The following is an 18695-nucleotide window of genomic DNA, read 5'->3' on the forward strand; positions in this document are numbered from 1 at the left end:
TTTAATGTGATCATCAATATTTCAATTATTATCGTAATTTTACTTACGAGAACAGATAAAATGGGATATAGACCCGTCAATTTAATCCTAGAATTAGATGTAAGTTCTTTCGAGATGTAATCGAGGAACCAAATCTGGAGTATTGCATATGAATGAACGCGTCGGAAGCGGAATTTTCAAAATGGAACTTGAAAGAAGTCGGATATTCCGATACCGACGCCACGACAACCAATCAATAACAAACATGATAAGGAAAAACGACAGAACGCGCTATGGTGACTGTGATAAAAATGAACAGATGGATAGTATTCGTCTACCTTTCCGATTATAATCAGTTTCAATAAGCTAGGTTAAATTTCTAAATATGATCAACAAAACCAATATAAGCTAATAAAAATATATCTCTTAATCTCTTCTTCAATACACTCGTCTCTTATCTGACTTAAAACTTTAAACGAGAAAATGTAACGTTCTTTTCGAGAACGACAAATAAATAGAGGAAGATCGCCAATACTGCCTCCTGCATCACTCCCTTATTTCTCGGAAATTAAATATTGCGTTGTATTAATACTGATAATTAATATAATAAAAACATAATCTGCTTAGGTCCGGTTTCACCAACGCGAATTAATCTAATCGGTCAATTAACTTTCAGAGTTGCCAACTACTAAACATAAAACTGATCTTTATTAACCTATAGGCACGATCGACTTAACAACGTTCGTTTTTGAAGTCTTACTATTGGCAATTCTGGTGACAAATTTAATCGACCAATTAGATTAACTCGCGTTAGTGAAACCGGGCCTTAGACAATTAAAGAACTAAAAACCCCATATTTCATACATTGATGTTTTTTTTTCTATATGAAATCTGATGCTAAAAATTAATTCTTCAAAGCCGAAAAATTTCTTTTTCAAATTGCATATTTAAAACAATAATAAGTATATTACGGGATTGTATCTAAATTCTGCTATTACTGGTTATTATATATAACAGCTTTGGAGTCCTATTTCTCAAACATTTATTTTTGGTTATTAAAAGCATTGTTATAAAAACTACTGTATCATCTGATAAGAAACATTTTCTAGTTTACATTTGTTTTCAATTTTATTTTTATCTTTTGTTTAAAAAATATTACCCAAGAACAAAGTGATATGCCAGTATTGGTAATCATCCCTCAGGAAATGAAATTTTTGTATTATAAAATTATTTTCTGTATAAATAAAGTTTTTTCATCTATAGTTTTTACTGTCTTTACAGTAGCAGACAGATCTTCTACATTAATTTATTTTTTCTATAGTATCGTGATTCTTTGGATGATATAGAAAATTTTTAATTTAGCTAAATAATTATATACTTCCAACTTAATTTCGATTTATATATGCAATATCTAAAAATTACTCAATGTTCATAGTTACATGATACGATAATTGAATTATCAAAATAATATTTTAAAGTAACTCTTTATGAATCATGAGAAACGAGGAATCGATTGTTTCAAGTGTGCTATATGCACGACATTATTACAAATTGTTTTACCTATACTGGAAAGAAATCACTTTGACATGTCGACATTCGTCGCGATTCCGTTGATGCAGTTATGGCGCAACGAGAAATATGTTTGATCGCGATGCTCTCGCGAGTTATTTCAGGTGGCATATAGGGATCTTAGTTTTGTCAACTGACATAATCCGATGACCCAAACTGTGGGAAACACCTCGATGTCGTCATTGTCGTACTCGTAATAACACCAACAATATCCGGTTTCTATTGCTTTCTTATCATATATCAAATAAAAATGATTCATTCAAGATAATAAATATCTCATATGATAGATCAATATTTCAAAGTGCACTACATTAATAAACGCCATTTAAATGACTTCCAGTTGAATTGTAATATTATGAATAGATAGACAATATCGACTATTAGAAAAAGAATATTGGTCCGTGGATTTTTTTCATTAAATCCATAAAAAATGACAATAAAATAAATATATTAAATAATGAAAAAACGTAAAAAACCTTTCAGTTGAATAAATAGTTAATGTTATCACTAAAAATAACACTTGGCATTTAACAGAAAAAGAATCTAAAGAACCAAATAAATTATGCTAATAATGAAACAATCGCGCGCGAATGGTGACGTAATGTAGTTCGAGATATCACCGAACATTAGAAGGATGTTCGACAAGTTTCTCTCAGGTATCACTCAGCGGTACGAAGTGAGCGTGTGAATAATGGAGGGTAATCGCCCTTGCCAGTCTCCGTCGACCTTTGCTCTCTCTTCGAGGTTAGCGAAGTGGGAGACTAGAAGGGTGGGATTTCTAGATTGGATTTAAGTACACAGCCGTGAGGTTTCGACCGGTTAATAATGCAGATAAAACCGAGACTTGGAAGACTACATGAGACGTCGCGCTGTACCATGGCATTCCTGAGTTTCTGACTTCTGTCTTGTGCAGTCGAATTCCACCATCACCAACTTCACCATTACACACTATCGTGCATCGAATGTTCAGTCGAGTTTGATTTTCAATTTTAAGAAATTGACAAGTACTTTTTGCAGTGTATTTATTATCTGCCACACGCAATATTGGAATATGTCATGAATTTAGAGCACATTAAAATTACCGTTTAATATAAAAGAAAAAATAGATATATATTGTTTGATATTACAAATATTGTACATTATAATAAAATCTCTTTGCCATTACTTATCGTTATATAATTATTCCATAAAAATTAAAAATTCATGAAATATTTATATTGAAATTTGACTGTTTTTATTTTCTATCATTTATATGACGTTTTCTTCATTACTCGCATGCAATTGTAATTTGGGTTTTCTTGGCTTTCTGCAAATTGTCTTTTCAAATTCGTCTAATGGCTCGACAATTTTCATGCCATAAAGCATTCATATGTACATATAACTGTATCGACTGTAACCAATTTAACGAGATAATCTTTCCAATCGACAAAGTAATCGCAGGAGTGCCGTGTTACGCACATTTTCCCACACTAATCTGCTATTATCCTTATATTAATCGTTACTCATTAGGTACGCGTATTATGATGAAAATAACGCGTATATGATGACGCGTATTATGGTGAAAATAATAACAGCTTTTATCCATCAGTAACTTTCCATTTTATAAAATAACGAATGCCATATAAAGATAATCGTAATTTCTATGGACAGTACATTGTAATAAGCATTTGACTTAAAAAATAACTGAATAAATATAGTTACATGAGAAATTAAAATCATTATTCCTTGGTTATAACACTCCATTATTTTCTTGACATTCTTTTATAAATATCATTTTTTATACAATTTAAGAAAAATTATTTAAAAAATCGTATTATATGAATACATTTTTATATGTAAATACCAAAGGTAGTGTTAATTATTTGTTAAAATTATTTAATATTTAAATTATATTTTCAACATCATAATAAAAACATTGATGTAAAGAATAATTAAGACGTGTCACGAGTACTCCTTTGGAAGAAACGTTATTAATCGTTTTCGTCAGGCTGATTCACGCTCGACATACATACTTTAGCAAAGTAACTTGGGGGAGGCGAAACAATTCCCTTCGAGAGTTCCTAGCAGCACCCGGCGCAAACGAGCCTAATCAGACCAGAAGCAAACCAGATCGCTACTCTCGGAAAGGAATTTCCACCCCCGACGATGCAAGGCCCCGAGAGGAGAATAAAGGCCACCCAAATCCACCCGGTTTCGGTAATTTATTAAAATCCTCGTCGCTCACGTCGTACCGCGGAGTTGTTCAACGCGCGAAAGCTAACGGAGTGCTCTGATCCGAGACCTTTTATGCCCCGGCCAGCTGGTTCAGCACGACAAAAATTCTTTCAATTACAGAAAAGCGAGCTCTCCTTAACCCCACCGGCATCGATATTCATAGCGAAGCGTGTTACGTAAAAGTTACGGCCTCGCCGGGAGAGAAGAGGATGCGAGTCGCTTATAGACTGCGAGGGTAGGGGAGGAGGCAGAGAAATGGCACGAGGGAAAGCTGGGAAAGAAGAATTGGTCGGCGAGGGGAATGCCAAGCCGCCTGATTGGGAAGGACAGCCTATCCGCAATTTGCGATCCATAAAACTGGAGCGGGAGGTGAGAACTCGCTTGTCTTTCATCGATGCTCGTCTCTTCCTCTCCCGTTGCTCTGTCCTTCTTTTTTTTTTTAATCCCCGCTCTCGCCCCCTTTCCTCCCATTCGTTCATTCGTTCTTCGCGCCCGTTCTCGCAACCCCTTTTAGCATTTCAAGGAACGCCGATACTCCCGCTGGAGATCCTTTGGATTCTCCGAGCGTTTGGATATTAACCGGAGATAAACGGAATGAGGGCTCTAATGAAATATCGACGTCATTCACGGTAAAAGTTTGTTTAATTTTGAACTGCCGTCCACCCGACGGCAAATTATTGAATGCACGGACGAACGGGCATCGCACAATAGTTAGTATTAGGAATAATTCGGAGTTTTTATTCGGAAAAGCTGAAGGGCAAAGCTCCGTGATGTGTGACGGGAAGATAAATGGCAATTACAAATATCACACTTATTCGAGAAATACGTCATTTAAAACTTACTATCTGTAAGAATAGAACACTATCTGGATTGTTTCGTATCCAAATAATTATTTTAAATACTAAAATAAATTATTTTAATAACAAGTTTGATGATCTCTTCGTCGTACATAATATGAGGTCGTCAGAAAAACTGCATAAAATTATTACAACAATGACGACAATTAGCAAATTAGAAAATAAATAGAAAATTGATAAAAATATGAGCGGTAAGAAGTGACATCACTTCGGTACACAAACGACCTAAAAAATTCTAGACATATAAACGTAGGTTATAAAAGAGGATATTACGTTGATGTGTATATGTATACGTGGGCACACACATAAGGCTTACGTTACACATGCGACACCGTACATCTGCTCGGTCGTTGCTTGAGTAAATAAGGATTCGCTTATCGGTAAGCTAACGCGTATGTAGCGAGATATTTTGGAAGCCTTTTATATTACTTCTCATATATATTCATACATGTCTATGTATATGTACGTTTATACTCCATTGGGTGAATAAACAACGGTTAAAAAATCATAAATTTTTGTTGCATGAAAAAGTAGTATTAATTAGCCGTAACAATACTCGAAAAACTATTTGGTTTTCTTATAAATTTCGGATGAGCTTTATAAATTTCGGTGAAATCCTTGTATGAGCCTCTGAGGCTCATTTCACTCTTATTTTAAAATCGGAGAAAGGAAGTGTCGATTGAATCGAACATCAACGAACTTCGGGATCTTACGACTTTATGAAGTTGGCTTGATCGTTTTGGGATCGAGTTTTGGGTAACCATTGACTTTTGCTGACCGTCTTACGACTCGACCGCGATTTCCTTACTCCCATTGTGTCACACTTGAAGCAATCTTGATAGACTCCGTAACTTCGTAGAATCTCGCTAGCTTTCCAAGTAGTAATGGGTTAGGTTAATGTCGACAATTGTCCCGTTGAGTCAATTATTTGCAATCTCTATGCGGAACTTCAAGGCGACTCTGTAGTTAACTTATTAACCGGGCGGAAAGTTTAAGCAAAAGTTAAGATTCTATACCATGCCGAATGAAACATTACGTCATCGATGTAGACAGAATTTTTATCTGCGGGAAACTGAGGATTAATCTCATTTTCTATCACTTTAAAGTAGCATTTTTCATCATTAAAAATACAATAACATTTTTGCGTAAACTATCTATCGCAAAATTAATTAAAAACTTAGATTTTCGTCAGAAAGCATTGATAGCTGGAAATTTTTGTGTTTGCGGGATTTATCGAAACTACGTCGATAAATCTGAACAATTCAATATGGTCAAAGAGTTTCGACAAATATTTTATCTGATAATATTTTAATATTTCCACGAGAATAAACGGTATAAATAAAAAAGGTTATAAAGTCAAAAAGTGTACGAACGCAAATAAAAAATCCCATGTTCAGTGCGGGCACCGAATAACGCAGTTATCATTTTAATCAAATGTGCTAGTTTTTCAAAATGGCTTTCCAACTGCGAGAACTGGTATAACACCTGAGATGTCTGCACAGTATCTAACAACCGCGTCGAAGTTGTTCCGATACGAGCAGTCGGCAGTCAAGTTTGCCGTTTCGAACCACGGCCGCGATCGAAGCACCGCGGCCTGACACTGTTTATAATTTAAGGGGTTCTTGAGAGTCGAGAGTCGGCTGCGCGAGGGTTCAGAGTGACGCGGTAGCCTAAAGACAACGTCGGTAGCCTAGGGACAATGTCATTCCACTGCGGTTACGTGTAGAACGACGTAAGGATCGGTAGGCAGGGGAAGAGACACGGAGAGAAGCACACGAAGTCGAAGTGTCGAGGTGTCTACGTGCCCCGCCATTGAGATTCTGATATCTTCGTGACTTCGTTACGGGAGAATGTAATTGCCGCGACACTTTCACGTATTCCAATTCGTTGGAACGTTGCTCGTGGGAAGCTGCGTGGTTATTAAGAATGGGGTGACTTTGGTTTTCAAAACTGCAAAATCTTTGATGAAATTCGAAATCTAATGAGCAGTAAATTAACTAAAATACAGAACCTACTGCAAAGTACAATTAATTTAAAATATTAATAACAGAGGTGTATAATTATAGAGGTGTAAAACTCTTTCTTATTTAAAAATTATTTATTGACCATTTAATAAAAAAATTAAAAGACAACTATGTTTCTACAAATTATTCAAAAATAAATACTGGTGTATGTATTTATTTATAAATAATAGTATATAATTAAATATAGCAGAAAATGGAACATATTAGCACTCTATTTCGAGATCAAAGTTTATTCTTCGGGATTGAAATAATCGTAAATAGATAAAATTTAAATAAAAAAACTCAATTGTCGTTAAGAGAAATTATTATATAATTATTAAATAATTGAATCTGTATTGATTTAATACAATATTAGAAATTCAGAATCCCTTAACAACGATGATACTCTTTCGGTTTGACCTGGACGTAATAAAATGTCGCGACCTGTATTCATTTTGATATATCTCAGCTAAACTCGGCAGGATTAATACGGTACATGCATTTTAATATTAGCTCGATAGTCGATCCTTCGGAAGGGGGGAAACACGATTTTACTCCTTGGGTCATCGGGAATAGGAAAACCGAAAATAAAACTCGATAAACGGTTTCGTGTTACGCGGGTCCCTTGGTATTAAACCTGCTTATCCATTTATAATTAATTATCTCGGCTAATGTCGAGCGCGTGTAAGGTTTGCCTTTTGCTCTTCGCGGTATATATGAAGAGTGGAAGAATTCGAATATTTTGAAAGAAATACAAAGTAGCAGTATGTGTATGTCAACACTTTTAAGGCGTCATTTTCCAATAAGAAATAATTGGTTAAATCGATGTCGATCGTACTGATTGATTGACGTTGATACAACTAATTATTTCTAGCGGGGTCAAATATAATAGATTGGTTACAGTTTTGCTAAAAACTTAGGTTTATTTGATATAGACTGACGAAGAAGGGACAAAGCAGATTTTTCACGGATTGATTCGCGAAATATACGAATATCATATAGAAACGCGTACGTCATGAGCGTATTATACCCTTTGCGGAAACGAAATCGTAAAAAAGGTTGCTTTAAGGACCATAAAACATTTGTTTCCACCGTCACCGCTTGCCGAGCTGGTATATTGCGTTCGTCCGCAAGCGCGGGATTTTGAATTGAATTTGAAATCAGGGGGCCCGATTTTATAGCAGCCGGGTGTCAAATGTCGAAGTGTCGCGCCCGGTGCCGGCTTATCGCCGGAAAACTCTCCAAGATCCCGGGACGAAAGCTCCAGAAAAGGCGTTATCGGTTTACTCCGCAGGTCGCGATACAGGATGCGGAAGACTGTTCAATTCCGTTTTCGATTTGGACTTCCCGTGAAAAAGCACAAAAGAGGGGCGTAAAAGGGCGCGGAGGTCACTGTTTCGTTTTATTGGCTCTGCTTCACCTTGATGATCCTCGAAACGATCGGGTCATACTTATAGCTCAGAGGTTGCTTCAGAGAAGCTATCTTCCTCCAACTTGTTGCAGTTTTCCGCGAGATTCTGAGAGAGATTTTCTTATTTTTATTAGCAATATTCAAAATACAAATCTAGAATCAAAACACTATAATAAATAAATATTACTAATAAAAACAAAAGAATAAATTTTAAATAAGTTTTTAATTGTGTGTGTTTTAATCGTTGCGTATTAATCGTTGCCCGCACGCATAGACACGATTAATTTCATATTAAAATAGAATAGGATCAAAATCCATTCCATTGTTTCTATATACATATAAGTCATCTCTTTAAATATATGTATATAATTTTAATAAACAAGTTTCTTCGTTTGGTTATTATACTTATTACACTTAAATAAAGTAACTGCGAAAAGTAACGTTACTATGAAGATCCCTTCTACAATCATATTTGTAAAATAGGAACGGATATAATATTAATATGGTATTGATGTCAGATTATAAACCACAATCGTCAATAATATAATTATATACATCGTTTGTAATAATTCGTGTTAATATTAATTTGCCCGTGTGACGCATTAATATGTCGAAATGTTACGAAATGTATATAATGTATATGTTGAATAAATAAATTTTATACAAGATCAACACATGCATCATTGATATCTGGACAAACAATATCAGATTGTGGAAAATTACTATAGTAATATATTCCTGCTGACAATCTTCGCGATAGCGCGCGTCATGTGGCACACGTGGCAACAAATGTTATTAATAAAAAGAATGTTACATTGTTGGAACGTCAACGTTTTTAATCTTATCGCGTGTAAACAGGTGCTTTATATTTAGTAAGTTTATATAAAGTAATCATAATTCGTCATCACTTGATAAAAACCTGATTATTGTGATCTAAACAACTAGTTTAACGTACTTCAGCAGTTAATAAATATTTTTCACTCCATGTTTAAGAAATTACTGTATCAATGTTGAATTAAGTTTAATTAAATAAAGTGCCGCAAGAGTATTTCAAATTTTTAACTTTTTATACTTAACATACATATATATATATATGTATATGTGTGCGTGCGTGCGTGTGTGTGTGATGTATTTCTACGTTTACATTTAATTATCGATTTATATTAAGACTTACTAATCAAATATTTTTTTAACATAAAATTAAGCAAATATAATTAAAGAAAAAAAGAGATGCATATTATTGCATTTTTTAAATAGTTGCATGCTGTAATGATTATTAGTTATGACCTATAGTATACATTTAATATATACATCAACTCTTCGACTGTATCATTTTTTTATTGCTTTCGGACTGCATCTATAAGTCTGTTGCGGCGGACAGCATTTTCTTTATTTCAAAGTAAACAAAAAATCGGAAAAAATTTCAAAAAATATCTGCTAATATTATGGTAGATGTCAAAGTTAATTTCCACTACAATTTTTTTTCAAATGAGAACTAAACATACAGGCTTAATAGTTTTAAAGTTTACGAGTAAATATTATTTTAACTTGGACCTCTCAGACTCATAGATACAGTTAGAGAATTAAATAAATGGTATTAGTATTTCGTTAGATTAAAAAGATTATTCAACACTAATGGCCCTTGTACAATACGAGACAACAATCATTAGGAACAGGGAATAAAAAATGAGAGAATGAGAGAAAGAAAGAGCATCTCTCTCTTTCTTTTTTCATTTTTCCCTGTTTCTACTGCCTGTTCTCTGACATTGAGCAAGAGCTTTAACACTATGATACTAAAAAAACCAAGAAAAACAATAAAAACAAATATTGTGTAATAAAAATTTTTTTCTTTTAAAGATTAATTTCTCACCTGATCGTTGTCTTGTTGATCTTGGCCGTAAGTAGGAGTATCACCATTAGGGGTGGTGGCGGCGGAGGGTCGCTGTGACGTTGACAAGTTGATCGCGCCGTCTCCGTCTGTGTCATGATCCATTATGCCATCGTCCTGAAATCACGATTATTGTTACGTCAGTACACTCCTGTGCAACGAACTTGATTATAAATGAGATGCGCTTTTGGAAAAATGTTACGATTATTCGTAATAATAATCGTAATAATAATGACTTATTATTTTTGTTTCAGTTTTAATACAATTTGAGTACACCTTTTATTTTTATTTTACTTTCAAATCAATATTATATTAGATGTATGATATTTTTTGCAAAAATGTTTTTCAAAATCTATTAAAACACATAAATTATATGCAAATACAAATGTAACGTGAAATCTTTGGCCGTATTCTATCTCTAGTAAATAGTAGTAAAGAAAATGCAGAGATATCAAAGATACCCAGAAAGAGATCTACATTACAAAGACGCAACAATTAAATGTAAAGTGTATTTTAGGAGTATTCGGTCACGGTTTCGAAACGTGTGGTAATCGTGACGAAATCTCGAAATGTGCACTCTTATCCGACATTGCCCTCGCGCGAGGCATGATTTTAGATCGAAGTCTGACGCATGTGATTCCACCTACCCAACGCAAGAGAAACAATGTTTTGCTGTTGCGGGGGGAGTGAAAAGCTAATAATACATACTTTCCCGGAAATGCGTAACACACATCACGCTAAGATTCTGCTAAATTTACGCCAAGACTCTGTTTCTCATCATAAGCGGCGTGTAATACACAATATCTATGTGGTTGTCGTAAATATTTCGGAGCATCGCGATAGTATAAATAATTCGTAAATTCCACCGTAATACACAAGGTACGCAAAGCGAGTGTATATTTTGATGAAATTAGAAAATTTATAGTAGAAAAATATACAAGATGAATTATGCGTATGTGTTCCGAATAGCTAATTTATTTGTAAGCTCGTGTGAAAACGAAACTGCGGTGAAAAATTAATGACAAAGGATGTCCCGCAGATTGCTGCATTACTATTCGTGCTTATGTACAAAATAGATTTCGAATTATATGAGTCATAATTAACATATTAAAGATTCAAGAAAAATTAGCCATGCAATATTCCTCGAGCCTGCATCTTGCCATGTGGAAAGCATCATTTTCTCCAGAAAGGAATAATTACGCGCGACATGCAACCCGTTAATTAAACATCGACCAGCTATTTCGAATTCCATGGCTAGAAGAGAATGCGCGTTCGGAGAATGTCTCGTAAAACAAAAAAAAAACAAAAAAAAAAAAGAAAGAAAGAAATACGTAATCAAGCATCGTATAATTAATGCCCACTTCACATCATTGATTATTCACGACGACAGTCGCGCGATTAATATTACGTCACGCCTAAAGCAACACCTAAGACGCTTAATTAATTCTTAATTAACGTGCGCGCCGTCGCCGAGGATTCAATCAAAATTCCTTACATCTGTTTCGGTTTGCGAGTGGGCGCGTTGCAGTCCATGAGAACTAACGGTCGCACTCTTTCTGGCGAGAAAAAGAAGAAGATCCGCTGCTTCCGGCGTCGCGGCAAGACACCGCTGCGAAACGTTTCACGCGACGAGCGGCATTTCCGGCCCCGAAAGCGCAACGACGTGGCGCATACCCGGTGGTCGCAAACACTCCGCGCCTACGTCCACTGTGAACATCCGGTATGCACACGCGGAAATCCCGTCGCAATAGCGACGGATGTCACCTCCCCGCGATTGTGCCTCGCGAAAACACCGGCAATACACGTTTCCCCGCACTGCATCCAGAAAGCGGCACTTTGAACCTCCTCCGCGAAACTTGGCCTCCAGTCTCTCGCGGCTGAGGGGAGGGGGACTGGACGGGAGGGAGGGCGGGCGGGGACAGGGAGTAAGACGAGAGCGCAACCCCCTGACAAACTGCGTTCGCGATAGACGGCGACAGAGTGAAAAATAAAAAAAAAAAGGTAAGAAAAAAATGAGCGGAAGAAGGAGAGGAGGAAAAGAACACGTCGGATTCGCGAAGACGAAAGCCAACGTTAGCACGCCGACCGAGTAGAGCGAGGACTAAACACTAAAAGCGGCACAGGCATACCAAGCAGCTCGGCCGGAGGGGCTGTTGCTTATTGTGTAAATATAAACAAATATAGTGAAACCAACCAACAGGCCTGCTTTCAGGCTCCCCCACCCCACCCCTCATCACCCCGCTGCCGCAGTCCTCCGCTGAATGTGTGTACCCTGCCTTCTTCTTCTCCTCCGCGTCCCCTCTACGCGGCACAGCCAAAGACTTTCCCTCCTCGTCCCGCTTTAGGCACCCACCCTTTGCCACGTCCCTGACCCCACCGCCGCTACATCATACGCGGCACATCGTGGCCTGACTCGCCTTACCATATGTTCGTTTCTCCTCCTTACTCTCGTTCTCTGTCCATATCCCTTTCTCTCTTTTTCTCCTTCCCTCTCTTTTTTCCTTCCTTTTTCTCTTTCTCACTCACTCTATCTCGCTATGGCCGCGCATCACACATCACCAACTCTACTCGGCGCACACTGTCGCCGAAGTCGGTGGATTACGTGCCAGCGGGCCCCTAAGAGATCTCTTCGAAGTTCCTCTTTTTTTTTTGTGAGACGCCTCCATGGATCGTAGAGAAAGGAAGCGGTCGAAGTGCGTCTTTCTTAGATATTTTCTGACGTGCGTGTTGTGGGAATAGCTATGATTATTCGGGACCAGTTTACGTGCCAAAGTTCTACTATCAATCAATTGGTACGAGGAGAAATGTAAATTTTTTCCGAAGCTCTTGGTATGAAAATTTTAAGGAATTTGCATGACTTATAAAATAAGAAATTAAAAACGAAATGAAAAGACTGCTTTTGATGTGCGTATAACGGATACTTTTAAAATTGATTTATTTAGGAAAGTAATTTACGCGTTTGTTACATATGTTTACAAGATATTTCGTATCTTTTTGACTGTAATTTTGTTAAGCACTTATAATTTACGTTTCAAAATGGTATCAAGGTATCAAGTTTGTTAACAAATCTCTATCGAATAAATATTGAAGCTTCTCTTTTTACGTCGCTTTGGCCACAACTTATCTTTGTTTATTGTACTGTATATTTATCTATATTTTCAAGACGCAATCTGAGTTGTATAAACTGTATAAACGGTTCGTGCGTACAGACAGCTTTTGACAACACAATCTTCAACATATTAATGACGCATCGTCATGCATCATCGAAGACTAACCCTCTTGGCGCACTTCACGACAAGCACCTTGCGACTTCACTCCGCATTTCGCGAAAAGAAACGAAGTGGACGGTGCAGGTATGGAAATCCCATTCTTTGGTTAGCTAAGTATATATACGCGCAAGAGGCGGTACACACGAGCGATAAATACGCGTGTACACACGTGTTGCCTGACGCAACTTGAACCACCGGCTTCGAGTTTGTACAGGCAAGCCGGAAACGTGGGACAAAATGTTCCTCGAAACGACTTGCGTCCTTAAAATATTCCTTTCACTCGTTGCCTCAACTCCAAGACAATTATGCGATGTAGAGCGATACCTGCTGTACTTCCTTGCCTGCTGCGAGAGATCCTGAAGACAAACATATACGCTCTCGGATTTCAAATCATATCGCGCATTCGTTTCGTGAGCTTATTGTTATACGGTGTCCCTACGAGGGATGAAGCTTTGACTATGACAATTTATTCTACAATTAATAACGGGTAGAATATGTATCTGTAGTTCAAACATATTAAAAAGATTGATGTAATTAAATACTAAAAAAAAGATTTATAACATTTATACATAGATTAAATAATTTAATTTAATAATTTGTATTATATATATTATTTGTATTATATATATATATATATAAAATACATAATTGTCTATATATAATTGTTTGCAATAAATTATTTACATGAGAAATACGATATACTAAATTTAGAGGAGTCTTAAGTTGCAAGTTATTTTTGGAACAAATTTTATCTTGATAATATTAAGACAGCAATTTATGTTTATATATGACTTACAAAATTAACACCTGTATTATTATTTTTAGCACCTTCAGACCGCACACGTGGACTAGTTATCTGTAACGCGCTTATTAATATGTATAGTAAATATGTTTTTAAAATTTTGAAAAAAATTTATATACCTTCTATGAATTTTGTATAAATAAAAACTAGAATAATAAATTTGAAATATGATTTGTCTAAATATATTGTTATTGTAAATGTATGAAGTAGAAAATTGATACTCTTAGAAATTGTACGGATAAAAATGTATCACCAGTACAGAGTAAGTATTAACAAAGTCTGTACATATATGGTATATAGGTGAAAAATATTATTAAAATGTAATTTAAAATATTATTAAATATTATATATAAGTAAAAAAAGATTATTACAATCGGTAAATATGTAAATAGTTCAAACTCCCCAAAACTAGATTGAACATTCTAAGATACTTTCCATTAAATGAATATTTTGCTGAAAAATTCAATAGAAATCTGTATTTCACGGAACACTTGAATAAATAACGTAAAGCCGAAGTCGAAGTCGGGACGACTAACCTGCATAAATTCCCGTCGAAAATCCGGCGCTCGCCGTAACGCAAAATTTTCACTGAATTTTCCGCGACGGTGCATCGAGCCTTCGGCTCGCGTACACATTCGCGCGTAATTTTAGAGCGCGACCGCGTAATATAAAAAAAAAATAAATTCTGCAAAAATGCTAGGCGGTTAACGGCGCAAACGGATATAGCCGGTATTACACGCCTCGGTACGTAAAGTTCTTATTAAGCGGGATATGTAAGGGTGGCTTAACAACGAGAATCTCTACACAACCGTGCCTTTTTTCACGGGTCGCGCGGAGAAAGTTTGCGAGCGACTTTATTAGACCCGCGATACCGACCCAACTATCAGAAGCATCCGAAGCGATTCACGGCTTTAGACGTCCATTGTCGAAGATCTAGGCTGTCCGTGGCGGCATCACGAGGGGAACCATGTCCCATCGTTCGTCCTATGACAACAAAACTGGAGGCAAAAATAGACGCAGCCGGCTCAGTCAGCCTATATACGTCGTATATGTACTAAATATGTATTTATTAAGTAAACAACGGTGGACCTGGGTTCCCGGGTACGCCTCGTTTCCTATTTCAATGCGGATAATGTGTCCGGGAATTTTGGAGGACTTGCTTTTGCGCCACTGCTCATAGGCGTGGTCATAGATCATATTTCGAACGTGAGGAAGGCGTGAATGCACGCTCGCTGAGCTAAAAAATTACATACGTAATTATTTCGGTGGAACGATAAAAAAGTTGTGTGGGAAACGAAGAGGTAATTCGGTTCATTAAACGGACCCTATAGATGTGTTTTATAGTTTTGGGTAGAAAGTTAATTTAATGCAATAGCATTAAAAATTGTGAAATTTGAAAAAATCGAAGTCACATAAATTGAGATATTGTTAAGTTGAGATCGGGAATCACTCTGAATTAATAATAATAATAATCTAATTGAATTGCCCTATTTATAAGAAAAAAGAAATATAATAAAGAAATGTTATATATAATTATATAAGATATAAAATTTGTTAGATTTTTCATGTAACTTCACAAGTGTTTAAACTAGTTAAAAAATCCTTTAGTTGATACAAAATAATTAATTATAGTAAACATACACATAGAAAAAAATCTTCATAAATTAATATTAATTGGATCGAATCATTTCTTAATTTGATTGAAACAATATCCGAAATTTAATAAGGATATCATAATGTATAATTTAGTTGATGTTGCCGGTATACACATTACGCATCGCCAACTTGCATTTTATCCGATGAATTAAAATAAAAATGTAACATTAAACGGAGAATAATGTTGCAACTCGTTATAAAGCAGCAAAATGATATACGAACGGCAGCAGGCGAGCGATCCACCAATCCAGCCGTAAAGGAGGATAATCGTCGAGAGTCGAAGCAAGAAGAGATAACGAGAGCCCATATATCCCCATCAAACCGGAAAGGGCGACAAGGCAAACGCGCGTCTTCCCACGTGCTTACGGCCGTTTGAAGTCCTTTCGGCATATATACACATACGCATACATACCCATACCGAGGGTCCGGCTCGTCCCTACTAAATAATAAACGAGAGGATTTACCCCCGTCAGGTTCGCGCGACGGTACATAAAAATACTTGAATCTGAGAAATTAGCGAGGTAACGGGCTGTCGTCCGTTGTGGGTGGCACGAGAGTGAGGGACGAGGGTGCGAAGCGAGACGAAGGAGGAGAGATGGTGAGAGAGGAGACGCTGAAAAAGAGAGAAACGTGGAAGGGGTCGGCCGGCGGAGGCGTTTCGGTCTCCGTGCGGAGTGGCCAGGAAAAAAGGGTACCTAAAAGGGTTGAATTAATGTCGCGATAAATATATGATTTAAGGTGGAAACGTTTGCAACTCCGGCTAATTTTTTATCTCAGAACCGCGGCCGCTCGCCGGTGGTGAGGGTTTTTACCCTAGAAAAGCAAGCGCACGATCTATCTATGGCGCTGGCCGCGTCGGCGGGAAGGGGCGGCAGGGTGGAAGGGCGGAAGGGTAGGAAGAAGAGGGCGGCTGAGAGGAGGGTCTCGAATCCGCCGCTTATTTCTTTTTTCGGGTAATTTACTGCCGGCGAGAATTTGAGCGGACGCGCGCGTTTTAATAGTTCGCGCCACTCTCGAAGGACCCCGAGCGTGCTCTTTTTTTCCCTCCCCTCATCCCATCGTCGCGAGCACCCCCTGCGCGCGTAGGCACGTATTGGTATCCTTCCGCGCTCCCGTGTGTGTCTTTCCTGCTCTCGGTCCCTCTATTCCCGTATCGGAAGGACAACGAGGAGGCGTCGTCGTTCGCGGCGGTTACGATGAAAATTACGAGACTATAAAGCGGGCATCTACCACGCGCTTTTATGTCGCACGACTTGTGGAGCGGCGAATTTTACTACAGATTACTCATCGCTTTTTTTTTTTAGCGTCGTTTAACTTCGAGAACTAACGCTAGGTCCACGGGGACGCGAGAGCGCGAAGTCAATCAGCACCGGAACGATCGTTTTACACGCTCGTAATGCGCCTCGTCGCGGTCTCGTCGCGCATACGGCCATTACGAAACGCATAACAATCGCCGATCGGAGGGCAAAAGTCACACACATTGTTCGCCTCTTCATTCAAGAAAAAAAATTACGTATTCATCCAGCGATGAATTCCAAGAAAGAAAAATTTCCTGTTTTCCTCTAGAAAACTACGTTTGTTTTCTGCCCGGAGTAATTAATATTTATGCCGCGCGTCAAGAGTAAAAATAGTTGTTTGCTTGTTCCATTACTCAGCTCAAACCAATCGATTATTGCTATTGGAATTTACAATGTTGCCGAACTAATTGCTTCATGAAAAAATTGAATTAATTTAAGTGGCGAAATTCACTTGGAAGAATAATTTACATCTTAGACAGACTACGCGACAATGAGCATTTTATTTTTTTATTAGATAAAGATTTCACTGTGTGTTTGGCGGAAAATTCACCATTTCGCATATATATTCCCCCGCATTATACATTCTGCAGAATGTATTTTAAGACGCGTAATGATTTCTTCGCCAAGTTTTCTCGCTTTGCCAAAGTTCGGGAGCAAGAAAGAAGTTTCTTCGGTGGCCGATAAATAAATAGGAAACACCTGCGGGGGCCACACGCGGTAACATATGCGTCGTCACGTCCGCTCACGCGGAAATATTTATCGCAATGCTATAACGCGATAAACATCGCCATGTACATTTTATGTTTACCTTAACGCCACGTTACGGACGATAGCCAACCAAACATTTACATCTGTCTCGTATCGGCGCGACACGATAAACACGTTTCTTCGAATCTAAGGAGGAAAAACGATCGCCGTCAGCAGCGGTCGGCGAAAGGAGCGTTTCGTCACGAAAAGCGCAACTCTCTCGACATCCGTCCCTTCACATGCGTAATCGGAACAGCCGCCTGCCTCGTACATGATCCCTTAGACTGGAATATCCCGGCGGGACCGCAAACACGCGTTTCCCCAATTATCTACGTGGTCTGACGTGGGCGGTCGGGGGTTAAGCGTCGTTAACCGGCACCGAATCTCGCGTGTATCAACGGCATACGTGACATCGGGTCGGTAGATGATCACGGAGAGAGGCAAGAGCTGACTTTATTCCCAGGTCGCACCGCGAGAATAGGAAAAGCGAAGGAGAGTAAAATAAGACACACATACACACCCGCATAAACGCGCGCGTCTGCAAAAGAAAAAAAGAGACTCCCTAATGCAACAAACAGAAATGGAAAATAACAAATATAAATGAAGAAGAGGAAAAGGGGAAAAAAAAATTCAAGATAAAAACAGGAGAGAGCGTAGACAAGTACAGAGTGGAGCGGAAAATGTCAAGGAAAAAGACAGTTGAAGAATAGCAACAGAAATATTTACTCTGCAAAAAAAAATATAACAAACAAAGGGGAATGAATGATGGGATAGTGAAGAAGAAACACGAAGAAGAAGTGCAAATAAAGAGGCAGTACGCGAACGGACAGAACAGTAAACGGGGTGGAGGCCAGTCGGAGATCATCCGAGAATAACAGAGGGTGTCTGAAGCGGAGCGAGAGGCAGAAACATGGAGGGGAGGGCGGCCACCCTCCAGGAAGCGAGAGGAGCGCCGACCGCTTAGGTTTCCGCAGCGTCGACGCTTTTTGGATTAACCTCGCT

The 18695-nt window shown here is 37.9% G+C and overlaps 1 protein-coding gene and 1 long non-coding RNA gene across 22 annotated transcripts in view; one reads left to right on the top strand and one right to left on the bottom strand.

Moving 5' to 3' along the window:
* Nucleotides 1–18695, bottom strand: part of LOC105836453 (forkhead box protein P1) — a 290325-nt gene that overhangs the window by 93897 nt on the left and 177733 nt on the right. For 20 of the 21 annotated variants that reach the window (XM_036285761.1, XM_036285767.1, XM_036285760.1 and 17 more), the window contains one exon: nucleotides 9904–10038. In XM_036285761.1, the coding sequence (XP_036141654.1) occupies nucleotides 9904–10038 (135 nt within the window). Of the gene's footprint in view, nucleotides 1–9903; nucleotides 10039–11416; nucleotides 11513–18695 lie in introns of those variants that run through there. The other variant, XM_036285771.1, reaches the window with a different exon arrangement.
* On the top strand, nucleotides 12126–14655 carry LOC118645171. The gene is made up of 2 exons (XR_004962987.1): nucleotides 12126–13274; nucleotides 14016–14655. It is a non-coding gene; the product is annotated as an uncharacterized LOC118645171 (long non-coding RNA).

This window comes from Monomorium pharaonis, chromosome 4 (assembly GCF_013373865.1).
Source record: "Monomorium pharaonis isolate MP-MQ-018 chromosome 4, ASM1337386v2, whole genome shotgun sequence".
Taxonomy (NCBI): domain Eukaryota; kingdom Metazoa; phylum Arthropoda; class Insecta; order Hymenoptera; family Formicidae; genus Monomorium; species Monomorium pharaonis.